The 14692-nt window shown below is 30.8% G+C and overlaps 2 protein-coding genes across 13 annotated transcripts; one reads left to right on the forward strand and one right to left on the reverse strand.

Moving 5' to 3' along the window:
• Window positions 1–218: 218 nt before the first annotated feature.
• On the reverse strand, window positions 219–6218 carry LOC101496914 (UDP-glycosyltransferase TURAN). 3 transcript variants are annotated; one of them, XM_004488764.4, is made up of 17 exons: window positions 6079–6218; window positions 5821–5936; window positions 5598–5631; window positions 5108–5163; window positions 4888–5028; window positions 3960–4108; window positions 3622–3711; window positions 3458–3524; window positions 3297–3360; window positions 3102–3216; window positions 2374–2540; window positions 2183–2293; window positions 2038–2099; window positions 1650–1702; window positions 1474–1549; window positions 908–1036; window positions 219–563 (listed from the first exon to the last, which is right to left on the reverse strand). In XM_004488764.4, exons 1-17 carry the CDS (start codon window positions 6083–6085, stop codon window positions 546–548), a joined length of 1455 nt encoding a protein of 484 aa, XP_004488821.1. In that variant the 5' UTR covers window positions 6086–6218; the 3' UTR covers window positions 219–545. The 3 variants fall into 3 exon arrangements, with proteins under 3 accessions (XP_004488821.1, XP_073220237.1, XP_073220278.1); XM_073364136.1 differs by lacking the exon at window positions 219–563 and having other exon boundaries at window positions 614–1036; XM_073364177.1 differs by lacking the exons at window positions 219–563; window positions 5108–5163 and having other exon boundaries at window positions 614–1036; window positions 5620–5631.
• On the forward strand, window positions 6206–10181 carry LOC101494848 (DNA polymerase zeta processivity subunit). 10 transcript variants are annotated; one of them, XR_003473198.2, is made up of 7 exons: window positions 6206–6346; window positions 6428–6508; window positions 6966–7078; window positions 7785–7974; window positions 8400–8623; window positions 8774–8835; window positions 10022–10181. XR_003473198.2 is itself a non-coding variant. In XM_004488759.4 (6 exons), exons 1-5 carry the CDS (start codon window positions 6316–6318, stop codon window positions 8597–8599), a joined length of 615 nt encoding a protein of 204 aa, XP_004488816.1. In that variant the 5' UTR covers window positions 6206–6315; the 3' UTR covers window positions 8600–8623; window positions 10022–10181. The 10 variants fall into 10 exon arrangements, 5 of the variants coding, with proteins under 5 accessions (XP_004488816.1, XP_004488814.1, XP_004488815.1 ...); XR_189377.4 differs by lacking the exon at window positions 10022–10181 and adding an exon at window positions 9632–10011; XR_012161541.1 differs by lacking the exon at window positions 8774–8835 and having other exon boundaries at window positions 7785–7985; window positions 8448–8623.
• The last annotated feature ends 4511 nt before the right edge of the window (window positions 10182–14692 follow it).

Below are 14692 nucleotides of genomic sequence, written 5' to 3' on the forward strand. Positions count from 1 at the left end.
TTACACAAAAAAGGAAAAACATGAAACAAATGAATATCTCTCATTCACTCTCTTCTTTTTTAATATTATACAATTTCATCTTTTAATTTTGCATCTTATCTTTTCCATTGTTAATAAGATTTTAGGAATGAGTTCCCTGCGCTTATACCAACGATAAGTACTTCCTCGAACGTGGACTCATGTTCACTAGAAAACAACAAATAATCTAATTTGTAAGCTTTACTATAATAGCCTCTTTTTACTGAAATATATATGAATCACATAATTAAGAAATCTACTATCAATACAAAATGAAATCCTAATTCAAGTATAGCAAAATTTTCAGATTTGTATTTACAACAAATCCAGCAAGTCAACAATGGACAGATGTTGGAGATCCTGCTGCATAAATATTTTGTAGAAGGTAACTCTGGCTTGAAAATTGCCAAACAACATTATTGGCATATGGTGCAACCTAATCAAACATCTATAGGATCAACCAAACCAACAGATCTACCAATTTTGCTGCTAGCAGTCAAAGACATCTTCTAACAACGAAAAGAAAATTAAAATCTTGATATAACCTGCAAATTCAAATAAGTACATACGAATAACCCTTTAAATCAAGGCAACATATAAAAGAGAGTGACATTATGATTAGCTATGAATCACACATCCAAAGCAGCATATAATCAAAGGGTTACAATAAGACTGATAGTTCTAAATTATGGTCCACAACCGCAATTGTAACCACAACATAAAGGTTTTAGAGACTACAACTGCAATTGCACCTGCATCGATCACATTTGCACGTATGCGCAATGGCAACCGCAACCACAATATAAGACTAATTGAATCACACATATGGAGGATCAACTACCGCAAAACTAGCTGACCTAAGTTGTAAAGCAAAACAATATGGACTTGCCTTAGTTATCAGTGGCTTTGCATGTTCTTCCCATTCAGTAAACCACCTTGCTGAAGAACCCGTTTCTAATGCACCTGATTTCAGAACCTTCAAAGAATCGCACTCATTGGGAAATCCTTTGAAGAGCATCTATGTAGATTTAAGAAGAAATCAAATTATTATGCTCAAGATTAGATATAAGCATTGTACACATTATGAATCAAGACTTTTAAAAGATAAAACAGTAAAATAAAAAATGAAAATCCACATGTCAAATAAGGGAGATGAAAATGTGCATCTAATATCTTATGTATGACATCGATGCAAAAACCTATGAAGCACATATACTGACACCGGACACGACACTGAAACTGATACGTTGACACCGGTAATAATTTGAGAAAATAAATTAATTGAATGTAATCAAGGTGTCAGTGTCGTGTTGGTGTTCGGACACCGGGACACGCCTTTAATCAGAAGTGTTGGTGCTACAGAGGCAAAAACATAATGTACACAAAGGGCTAAGAGTTACTATAGATTGAGTATTATCTTGCAAATACCGTACATGCAATCATTAACAAACTTACCAAAAGTTCATCAGCTAGCTCTGAAGATGAAGAGAAGAGAAGACCATTTTTGTCAACACTAACCAGCTCTTTAATGCTTCAAGAAAGTAAAAGATTTGACCAATCAACTAGACAAACATAACGTTTGAACTTCAAAAAATACAAACATCAATTTTTAAAGGAAGTACAAAGCTTACCAAGAGTACGAAACAGCACAAACAGGCAGTCCACAGCCAAACATATCAACAACCTGGTACAGATAAAGAAGAAAATTTAGAAATATGTTGAATGAAAATGATTCAATGAAATAGCTGTTTTGAAATATGAGCTCAAAATTTTCTATCATACTCAATAAAATATAAAGGTGACTTCAGACTTCATCAGGGAAAAAACTACTTTCAAACACCAAAGCAAAGTTTTTTTTTTGGTCTGTAAAAGTTTAGATGAATTGGGTTACGGGAGCTCATCAGGGCTAGGACTGGTCTCAAGGCTCAAAGCATCGAAAGAAAGTTTATGACAAAATAAATAACAGACGCTACACAGCACATAAAAATAGGAATAACCAAATAGCTCAACAATGGATACCTTCATCGGAAGGTCTAATCCTGACGATGAAGTATGCAGACAAACACCTAGATCAGCTGATCCTGAAATTACTCAAAGATTTCAAATATCAAATAATTCACGACATTGAAAGGAAATTTTAAAAATCAAAGAACAAACAATGTACCTAGCAATAACGGATAATCATCGGCAGATAGCCACATGGTACGAAAGGTCACACGCTTAAGTTTCAATGCCTTTATTTTAGCCTCATACTTCTCTTTTTCCGGACCTTTACCTTAATCAAGGAATATTCCTCATTAAAAAGTTCCTTACAATTTCTAATGCTTCAGAAGGGGTTAAACAGAAAAATTATACCTGTGATGACGAATAACAATCTGGGATATAAACATTGTTTTCCATCAGATATTTCTTTCCAAACGACCTCCTCGTCTAGTGAATCATCTTCTCTTAATATAGCTGCAACACGTCGGTCATACATTAAAGCAGCTTCCAAGAGAATGCTAAAATCTTCATCAGGGGTCCTGAAAGTTGCAAAAGTTACAAAAATAAATCATTTAAAGTTATCTTTTGATAAACAGCTTAATTATGCGCTTCTAGCATAAGCGTTTATCCTATAAGTGCTTATATGTAAGCTATTTCTGTAACAAAATATAAAATAAAGGCAAACTATTTTCAAAAAGCTATCTTGGAGAACTTATGGAAAAAAACTGTTTCGATAAGCTCTTCCAAATAGTTTCGCAAGTGTTTGTGTCAGTAGATAAGCGCAATTACTCAAATAAACGAATCCAACCAGGTCTTAAGTTTGGTAAAGTATCCCATTAATATAAATTAAGATTATAGTAATAAACATACGGTTTTCCTCTCTTTTCTTTTTGTTTTTTTTTCCCCTCATAGCAAATCCATCTAACTAACATAGTAATATGAAGAAAAAGAAATTGGCCACTTATAAATGGATAAAAACAAGGTAGAACATGACTAATAAAAGTCGACTTTAACTCACATTGAAGCACAAACTGTATCGATTTATACAATGTAAATAAAACATATATCAACGCATGCAATTCATTATAGGATACACTTACCAGCTCGTGCTGCTTACAACAAGTGCAGGCCGGTTTGGCTTCAAACATATGTCTGAACCAACCTCGGTTGTAAATAGATTCTCATTTTGGATTTGGCTACTCATCAGTGAAGTTCCTGCCGGAAGCAAGAACATTAACAAATAATGTGGCGATGACTAAGATCAAGATATGTCGGGATTGTAAAACCTTTCTTACCATTACTAATACAATCTCTAACACCAAGAGGCTGATAAAAGTGTTTATTCAATCTGCAAAACAACTATAAGCTATCTATAATATATCAGAAAATCTTTAAGAATGCTTGATAATATGTAACAACATTCACAGTTATTAGACAAGTGAAATAACTATATCACCTTATGCTTCTCCTCCAGCGAAGCCGGATGAAAGAAGTCAGGAGGCTGGTCATACAACACCGTAGCACTACAAAGTTAAAGAACGAACATCAGATTGCTTCACAGTTCATACTAATTATATGTTAGAGAAACAATATATTCATGCTTTTAGCTGAATCTCTTACTTAATTCCCCAGTTTTGAGCCAATTCATGCTGCATCGCTTTTGTTACACATAGAGAAGCATCTGCCATTTTCCCATAATGCTTCTCAAACCTAATTGGAACCAAAAAAAGAATAATCACATTAGCAACAAGTTTAAGAAAGCAAAGTCATGAAAGGCCAAAGAGAAAAATCCATATAGAGAATCGAAATTTCAATAAATTGCTATTGTTAGAAATGCACTGTTTAGTAAAAATATTTTGTTGTAGTATGCACAATTTGAACAAACTGTTATTTTTCACGATCTGCAATTGACAATACTGTTATCAACAAAATATAAAAGTTAAAAATGATACTAATACCATTTGTATAAAGAGACGAAACGGCTATTCCTTCCCAGTGACAGTCCAAGTAGAGTATATCCAAAATTATGCCAATCTATGACAAATGATGAATTCCTTAACCAGCTAGCCCATTTTACTGCCACCAGAGTTGGAACTGAAGGAGGATTCTGCACAAACAAAGGAATGAGAGAACTGAAATATAAAACTACAGAATCATCATACTTGCTGCTAGCTCTGGTTGTTTAGCTTCATTCGTCAAAGAACCATTACAAATTAATCTAACCAAAAATCAAAATAAATTTCCTCCAACACATAGAGCACCTAACATCATCTAAGCAAGATAGCAAAGTTGGCTAATATAGAATCTCTTTATCAGCCTAAAAATACCAAACTAATCTAATCCAGTGTTGTCGATGGTGGATAGTAGAATATGGCGGAAGGCCAAAAATCTGCCATATAAACACACCGTTGCAGCCTATGGCGCTGCAATGGTGAGCATTCCTTTACAAATTGCCTATGGCGGTTTTTCAAAAATCCGCCATGCCATGGCGGCGCCATGACTGCCATTTAACAACACGGATCTAATCTAATCTAACACAAACTATGAGGCAAAGGTGGTATTTGTTAGGATAGAGAATCCGGTTCTAAAGTAAGCAAATAAATAAACACACAAAAAATGATCACGGAGTATGAAGCAATTGTGCCTACGTTGACCTTTCAGTTCAACTCTCTGCGCTTGAACATTTGCTAACTTATTAGCGAATATCTGTCATACTCAACAGTATTTAATATTTACTTAGCTTTTGGATGTTTCTCAAACAATGCCCACATCCATTTTTCAGATAAACATAGTCTAACTTAAGCAAGAACAAGAAGCATTGAATCTATCAATTAAAACATAAAATTGCATAAATATTGGGGGAGAAAACATAAAAGGGTAACTAACCTGGACAATAAAAATATCAGGAGAAGGTATCTTAACACAAAGGTACCAAAGAAGCATGAAAAATTGAACCAAGGGCTTCAACAAAAGCATTAAAGGTTGAAGTATCTTCGGTAAGCTTTGACGGCTTGTTGGCCACTGCTTCTGAAAATTTGAGAATGTTCGAAAACTAAATCAAACTTTTTGTAAAATTTGTCTGCAAAAGATTAGTCGACACACATACCATTAGGTGAATATGAATGGATGGGTTAGCAAGAAGTGCAGTATGAGGCTCTGAACCTGTTAGAAATCATTGAACACAAAATTATTCATATTGTACTTGAAAAGTAGTAATCAACTTCCATGAAATACTGTACTAATAAAATCTAACTCAAATGGTTCATTCAAAACACTTTGAATAGTTGAAAAGTAGGATTGAATTAATCTCCAATACTAGACACTTCCAGTAGGTGAGAGCATTGTTATCAAATAGCTATTGTAGCAGCGCTATAGTGCTATAACATAGCAGAATTTGAACAAATCACCATTATGATGCAATACATTGTGCTATAGCAATGTAACATAGCGGAATTTGAAAGAAAAAAAACGACAATTTTCTGGATCCATGATTTACAATACTAAACATTGAATGATAAAAAAAGAGAATACATCAATCTCTCCTTTGTATATCTCTCTCCTACTGAAAATGAGAGGATCTCAACCCGAAAAATTACCTCCATATGCAACAATATCTACCTCTAGGGAAGCCTGGAATGACACATAAAAAAGCCAATAGATCAATCAACAATACAAATAAAATCATTACAATGATACATAATACTCATGTAATGGAGAATCAAACAACAAATGAAAAATCCAATCAAATGAAGTGAAAACAAATTAAAATTTACATGAAATTATTAAAAACAATTGAAAATTAAAAAGAAAAGGAAAAACCTGATTGGAGAGTGAAAGAGCATGGTATTGCATTCTAGGGCTGCGTCCAATGTCACCCAAAACAACAACACACGCTCTCCCTCTTCTTCCTCCTTCCTTCTTTTCTTTGCTTTTTCCTTTATATTTTCAAATTTCCAACGTTAAAACTCATAATTCAATTGAATCATTCACAAAAATCCAATCTTTTTCCATCCAAATTAATCAATTTAAAATTAAAAAGATAAAAAGTAAAAGACAGAGAGAGAGAGAGAAACTCACCTGCCATTTTCGCTGTGACTAGTGACAGAGAGAGTCAAAACGAAAGAAGAAGAAGAAGAAGAAGAAGAAGAAAATAAAATTCGGGTCAAAATCCGAATTGAATTCGGATCGGTTATGTGGTAAATTTGTAATTTTTTGATAAATTTATACCCTTTTTGGAAAAGTTTTGTTTTTTGTTTTTATTGAGTGTGTTGGAGTGAAATCAGAGTTGAAACATGAATATGGGAATTTTATGTGATGGAACGCAGAGAGAATCAAACTCCACAAGGTTTGAAAATTTAGAAGTTAACAAGTTTTGATTTTTGATTCTTCTGTTTTAGTAATAATGATTCTGTGTGAAAATTTGCAGGCCAAATAGCTAGGGTTTTGGTTGAATTTTTGGAAGTGGCTATTGCTTCTGTTGTTTTTCTCAAAGGGGTTTATCCTTCTGGTTTGTTCTTTCAGACCCAATTTTTTTTTGGTTCTCTTTGTTTGCTTGTAAAAAGAAAAGCAATGATTTTAACCTATGGATAATTCACACAAACACAACATTGACAATTTGAGAAAATGAAAGTGATTGAATGTAACTAGATGTGTGGGTAGTGTTGTGTTTGTGCTACATAGATTTTAACTACACAGTACAATTTTATTGTATATCTTATTGTTGTCAATGGCGGACTGCAAAAAATAGTAAGCTATTCAAATTCCGCTATGTAGCGGTGCTATAGCGTAGCTAGAACCACTATTTGACAACATTTTATACTAAATTGCTTATCATGGAACAATAGTTGTTTGTTCAAGCTTCGCTACACTATAGCTCTATAGCGCTGCTGTAGCTGCAATTTAACAACACTGGTATATTGATGACCGAACAGAATAATTGATTGAAATTGATTTTTGTTGAGAAGGGGCTTTTGAGAGGAGAAGGTATATGAATGTGGTGGTTCAAAGGGCTTGTCATCCTCAGCTTAGATATTACATACATGCCACTATTTCAGGACTTCTTCCCTTTATACAAAAGGTTGGTCTTTTTAGTATTTCGATTTTGTTTTACTTTTTCATTCATCTTAGTATTTGCTTTTGTTGATTGCTTGCTTGCTTTGGAATTTGTTGAATGCTAAAATATAGGTTGCTTCAAATGTCGTGTAGAATTCAGTTATAACTTGAATGAGTATATCATATTGTGCATGTTATTTGGTGATGGCAATCTGATATTGTTTCATTGTTGGTGATGGCAATCTAGTTTCAGAGTTAGAGAGTTAGGACTTATTAATTATTATAGCTCCTGAGTAGTCTGGAGTTTCGGACTTTTCTTTAGAAGGCCACTGCAGAATTATAGAACCTTTTCTTTAGAAGGTTTGCAGGGTGAAAGGCTTTGTAAGCCAATTAAGCATTTATGTTTAGATCATCAGCACTTGGTGTCATATAGTGATTAATTAGTGTTTAGGCTATAAGCTATCCTCTTATTAGCAACTAGCTCATGCGCACAATTTCACTGGTAATGAAAATTCAAAGTCACTATCTTTCAACAGGATTCATTAGATGATATAATTACTTCTTGTAATTCTTTCAAGATTGATATGTTGCAGAAGATTAAATAATTTAATAGCTGATTGAAGTGCGACTATCACGTTCAAAAACACACCTGACATGTCAAAATTTGCTCGACCATTGCAACTTCTATCTTTTGTCTTGCTGATTTTTATCCACTACTTTCAATTTACTAGGGCATGGTTGAAAGAGTAGCTGTTATTTTCTTCAATGCCAACGATGTTCCACTGGAGAAATTTGTTTTCATGCTTGGAGTGAACCTCTCTTATGGCTCAACTGTAGAAGAGGTCGATCTTCAGTTCTCTCTGAGATCATTTCTGAGCAAGCTGTCAATCTCGGAATCTCTCACTAAGAAGCTTCCTCCCGGTAAATGCAAGGTTTAATCGTGCTATAATAGTTATGCTTATCCTTTCCTTATTTTTCTTTAAGGCTTAATTGTACTTTTAATCTCTCTGCTATGATCGATGCATGGTCAAGAAGTGATTATTGTTCCCAATAATATTGTAACTGCTTCTGATATTTGTTTATTAGTAACTTCTTATATATTGTATCAAATTTGCAAAATCCTTTTCTCTCTTGCATTTATGAACATGCATGCATGCATGCACATATGCACATTAGCATGCCCATATCTTATCATTTATTTCAGTTCATATAGATTGCTAAGAATCAAGTGAAAGTTGTTTGTTACTTTTTTTCATTGATGAATATGTAAACCATGTGATGAATTTCATTTTTGTGGTAGATAGACTGAAACCTAATTCTGAACTTATCGTTTCGACTCTTAACAGATTCCAGGTGGGAAATAACTGCTTATTTTCGTTCCCTTCCCGAGGCAGGTACGAGCAAGGAAGCGAACTTGTGGATCCCATCCGACACAAAGCAGTGGCAACAGCCTCCACTTATAACGCCTATCAAATCAATGAATTGTGAGCCTCTATGTTTGCAATTGTACTTGGAGCATCCATGTTTATCAGAATCATTGCTTTGACAAGGGAACTTGAATTATTGATTGGTGAGAATGTAGGAATAATTTTTTATTTAAAATTTCAAATCTCAATGTTTTTATTCACTTCATGGTGTTTTTGATTCATTATATAATCATCATACTTTTATTAAAAATTATATTGTTTTCCACTAACCAATCAATTGTTTCACTGTGAAGATTGGTAGCTTAGGAACCGAACCACAATCACATTTTTCAAATGGAAGTAAATGATTATGAAGGTAATAAATAACTATAATATAAATGGTCAATACACCAATAATGTGCACTAGAAGAATGTAACAATTGCTCTTGATGCATTTTTGGTTCTGGAGTTGTGGTAGATGGGGCTTGTATCAGTTAAGATTAGATTTTTTATGGATGGAACTGTGTGAAGGATGCATTTCTCATATAAATCAGTTACAATTAAGAGAGTTAATTTTCATTTTGTGTGGCCAGTTGTTCAAGGTTGTAACCTAGATAGTCAAACCATGAAATGTGCCATCATCAACGATAAATATAGGATGTGTGTATATGAGGGATCAAGGGAGTAATTCTGGGTAGAGTTACTCCGCTTAATTACTTACAATAAATATTGAATTTTATCAATTTAACTGTTGAATATTTTTATATTATATTAAATGATTAAGCACACAAAATTCATCTTAAATTGGATATTTGTAAATACGTAATCTTGTAGTCAACGTTTACTTATGTTTTAAGAAAGTCTTATCATCTGTTCACTTGAAGTTATTTGATAAAGTATCAAATAATTATAAAATATTTTATGAAAAATTTGTTTGGTTGATCTATTCAATAAGAACTCTTATTTTGACGGTTGCATTGTTAAAATTCAATGTTTAATGTGGTACATGGGCCAGCTGTTAGGGTCATTTTGACAGGAACACATCAACTTTTGAACAGTCCATATAAACAAAACAAGATTTACAACTTACAAATTTATATTATGATTTAAAGTTTAAAATGTGTGGATACTACTGTTTTCTCCACAATCTGAAGCTACTTTTGATCACACAGGAACACCTCATTATTATCTCAGTAGTACACCTTTGTTATGCAATGGTCATTATTAAGGGCTAGTGGTGTGAAAGCATTTTCTCAACTTTTTTTAAGCACTAGAGGCTTGTATTGAACTCTTCCCAAATGAAAAGTTGCTTACTTTTTGCTGTGATTTGAAGGTTGGAGAGAGAGGATTTTGATAATGTATTTTATGGATAGATAGTGTTAAAGCATCATGATTAATGTAATCTGATTTTAATTGGTTCAAATTGTGTGACTTGTGAACATGTTGATCAGCATTCTTACTTTTGACTTCATACACTCATGTAATTGTCCTCTAATTTGTGCTATCAACTTTTCCATGCTTACTATTAATATTGGATGACATTATTGCCTTATTTTCTCTAGTTTCATCATATGTTAATTCAAGTGGAGAATCCAAATCAAGGACTATGTTTCCAAATATTAGAAGTTTGCTGCAATATCTTATAGCTTCTTTGGGTTTATCTGACGATGTAATCATGAGTGTTTTGAAATATTTCAACTTATAAAATGTTGTTTTAGCTTAGTTTTATAAGCTTCTCCAAATAGTCTATTGTTATAAGTACTTTTCAATTTATGCATTGTTTTCCCTCTTTCCTCGTTCTTTCAAATTGAAATGGTTAATACAAAAGCTCTTAATTATTTAAGTTGTACTCCCTCTAGTCACTACTATAAACAAAAAAATTGTATAAAATATTAGCAACTATTATAAAAAAATAAATAATTATTTTTTACTCATTTAATGGTAGTATTTTTAATATATCGTTATTTTAATTAAAAAATATTTAATGTTTATAGTTGAATATTTAACATTCAATTGACAATTTACTAAATTTGGATTATTTTTTATACAAACTCTAAAAAATTAATTACACTTGACTTATTTTTTTAAAAAATATTTATTTTTATTTATAATAATGATCGAAAAGAGTATTTTTTTAATATTGTCATAGTCCTAAACCATTATCTGGTTTGCATGGTTGGAATTCCAATTGTTAATTATGTCAAGCCCAAATGCTAAGAGGTTGTGATATAAAACTAATGGCTATACGAAAAACTAATGGTTTTTTTACATCGATCGATTTTTTTTCTTCTCATTCATAAAGTACAAGAAAATCGTTTCTTAAAAGTGTTGTCAATTTTTATTATAATATCAGATATTTTTAAGTTCTTGTTTAGAGCGGATATTTTTCACTTTAAAAATAAATAAATATTTTTTAAATGTTTGAGCTGAATTATGGTTCCTATATTATCTAAATTCTTTTTTGCTAATTACATTTTACAGGAATCTTATACTATAACATTAAAGAAACAGTCACTAGATAGAAACAAGACCATGAGCACGTGCCTAGTTCAAATCAAATGAACAACGTTGTGTTTTTCTTTTTCTTTTACTTTATATGAATTGGAAAAGAAACTAGTGCATAAAGGTGCAAAACCAAGTTGATAGATATCAGATTATGACTATATGAGGTTCCATTTGGATAATTATTTGTATTATTAAATATACATTGGATTGACATGCTACTATAGTCTATGGGAATCGAATCCAGTTTTGTGAATTTTCTATGAACTAAAACATAATGGATTTGTGGTCATTCAAATTCTTCTACTTTGTGTCTTGATATGAATATATGATATGATACTTATTAGAATAAAATAAAGGAGCTTCTTTATTCTTTTCTACTATCATGTTTTTTAAATTGGTATATATTTTTAGATATGCATGATTACCAACGCTTTTTTCTTTCTTCTTTTTTTTTTAACAAGAGAAAACTCTTATCATTTCATTAACAATAAGATCGTTAATACAAAAAAAAAAAAAAGTGAACATTCAAAACTATACGGATTAATTTAATTACTGATATGATCACCTTTGCAAGCGTATAAACAATGATATTTGGCTGTCCTTAGAAAAAATCAACTGGAAAATTTTGAATACTAGAAAGTATTTTCCTACAAGCTACATTTGTTTACTTTCTCTTAAATAAAATATAAATAAAATGTATTATAAAAAATTAATACATTTAATTTAAATTTTAAATTAAATAGAATAACATTTCAAAATATATTTTTATTTATATTTCATTAAAAAGTAATCATTATTGCAATGCTCCTCTCTCCTAATTATTAAGATGAAAGTAAGTTTCCCTTCACTATTTGATTTTTTCTAATTATAATAATAAAATCCCAAATGTCCTATCATTTGTGATTTCTCGGGTTGCACAAATTACTTCCTAGTTACTAGTATGTAATTATATCCAAGTGAGATCTAATTCATATATCTATCACAATAAATAATTTTTAAATAGTTTTTAAATTGTAATTAAATTATGATAAGTAAATTATTAATAATGTCTAATAATATTTAATTTTAATTATAATTATTTCAAAAATGACACAAATTATAGTGTATTCATAGTGAAAAAAATTTACACTCACAACAAATGAAAATTAAATTCTTTGGAGTTTACATTTTGAACTTAATTTATCAAACTTAAAATATAAGTAATAATATAATTTTCATAAATAAAAAATTACTATCTTTCCTAACTTGATGTATCATATTACCTCATCTCTCCACTAGTTTATTTTTGGCTAATAATATTAATTATTATTGAACCATAGGATTGGACCGAAGCCTTAAAATTCAGCTATTTTATGCCTACTTCACAAAATGCATTAATTATCTATTGGTCTTATTCATAGATTTCATTTTCACGTTTCAAAACATTTAAACCACTAGGATCTGTAACTACAAGACACTCATTTCGATGTTATCTCGTGTCTATTTGTATTAATTGACGTTTGCATTTATGTCTCGTACACACTTCTTCAGTTAGCAAGAAACAAAATAAGTCTATTTCATCATCACTGTGATTTGTCATTGTGGTATCACTAATTGAACAGCGACTTTGTATTTTACTATACCTTTTTTTTTGGAAGTGTTATTTCAACATTTAATTTAGAATGGGGTGTCGACAATATATAAAATAAAAATGGTGTTTAGATAACTTAGAAAGCAAACTAATGAGAGAGAAAAATATTACTAAACAAACGAAAATTTAATTATATGGGTATTTGACATCACAATCTGATCTGCACAAATCATTCCTCATTTTCTTATCACTCATCATTCAAAGTTATACAATTATTTTGTACTTATCTTTAGGGTGAGATGTGTACAAGAATTGTAACATCATACTAGTATTCATTTTCAACATTGTGTTCAATTTGAATTAGAGTTAGTGAAGAGCCGGTTTCCATCACATTTTATAATATTCTCAATTAAGATATACTTTCTTTTTCTTTTTAATTATATATTTTATCTTCTTCACAATATAAGTCATTCTAACTAAAAGTAATATATTTCATTTTATGTTATTTTATACTATCAATTAATAAAGTATTATAATAATTTTTGCTATTATACCTATTTTTATTTATTTTTAATTTTATCTTTTATTTAATACTAATAAAAGATAATTTTATAAAGTAATCATATTTTCTCATTTGTTATATAGAATTAACTAAATTTCTTAATTTAAATGTCATATTTGCTAAAATAACATATATTTTGATACGGTAGGAGTATTAAAAATGGTGGAAATTAATAAGTTGCCTTCTTTGTCATACTTCTTGTCAATTCATGACAACAAACTATTCAAGGAAAAGGCCAACAACAATTATCTGCATCATCATTTAATTTAATTTACAATAATGTGAATGTGTCCTTATTAATTGTTGGCATATCACCCTTATGACATCAATGAATGATAAGCACATGGAAGGTGTTAACTTCATACTACACATTATGTGATGACAAGGTAAAGTGGGGGCAATTCTAGCATGTAAAGTCATGATCTCTTATTCTATTATAAGGCTAAAAGAGTCAAATATTATTAAAATTGGACATTGCTTGATCAAATAGGTCATATTTTTTAATTGCCATTCAAGTGGATCTTAGTGTCATTGAGGCCCAACACATTAAATCACACACACCTATCCCTCTTTTGTACAATAAACAAAACATTTTAGATAGTGCAATATCATAACAAACTTCAAGTGGCTAGTGGGTAGTTGATAGACTAAATACACCTCAATTATAAAAAATATAAATGGAGCTAGAAGACAATTCAATTCCAAAGATGGGGTGTGCTAGCATTTGAGATGCTATAACATAATGGTGATATATTATTTTCTATATATTGTATGGTAGGGTATCTAGATCCCACTAGGGCCAACTCAAGGGAAAACTATATATTTTACCAAGATCAAAATTAAGGGGCTACTTTCATAATGTTGTTAAGATTGAATTGGAACATGAAACATGTTACCTTTTTTGTCCACCAGCACTAAGAATAGTATCTCTGACACACGTACACAAATTTAGGTAGATAATAATCGATAATTAATTTTAGAAATGGTTATAATTAAAATTAATTATTTTTTAATAATATAATAATTATAATTGATTAATAGTTTATAAAATATTTATCTTTATAATTAATGTATATTATAATGTATATGAACTAAATGATTGAATGAATGACTATGATGTTGCATTTGATGTAAACTTTGGATATTTCCATTGATACTCCATTGAATTACTGAATTGTGAATTGATTGGACATGCTATTAGTGGAAACAAACATTGATGAGGAGACATTACTTTAGTGTGAAAACACTGTAACCCATTTTTAAAAGCATGGTGAAAAGGATAAAATTGATGGTGTACCTATTAAATAATGTAATAAATCGTATGACTTTATTATAATTTTACTTCTTATATTAATTTGTTGTTCCAAAAAACCAAAAGGGAAAAAAAAAAGCTAAAGTCATTGTACAAATCCCTCAATTGGAATCTGCCAGAGTTTATATCAAATTGGTGTGTCAATTCAAACTACAAAATTTTTATGGTCCATTATGAATGTGGGCCTAATCTTGTTCATTCACCATAAGAATTGTGGACAGCACAATGTGATGCACTCCCATTTATATTGTAATATTAATGATAATACTAAATATTTTTCCCTA

Source organism: Cicer arietinum, chromosome 1 (genome assembly GCF_000331145.2).
Source record: "Cicer arietinum cultivar CDC Frontier isolate Library 1 chromosome 1, Cicar.CDCFrontier_v2.0, whole genome shotgun sequence".
NCBI classification, from domain to species: domain Eukaryota; kingdom Viridiplantae; phylum Streptophyta; class Magnoliopsida; order Fabales; family Fabaceae; genus Cicer; species Cicer arietinum.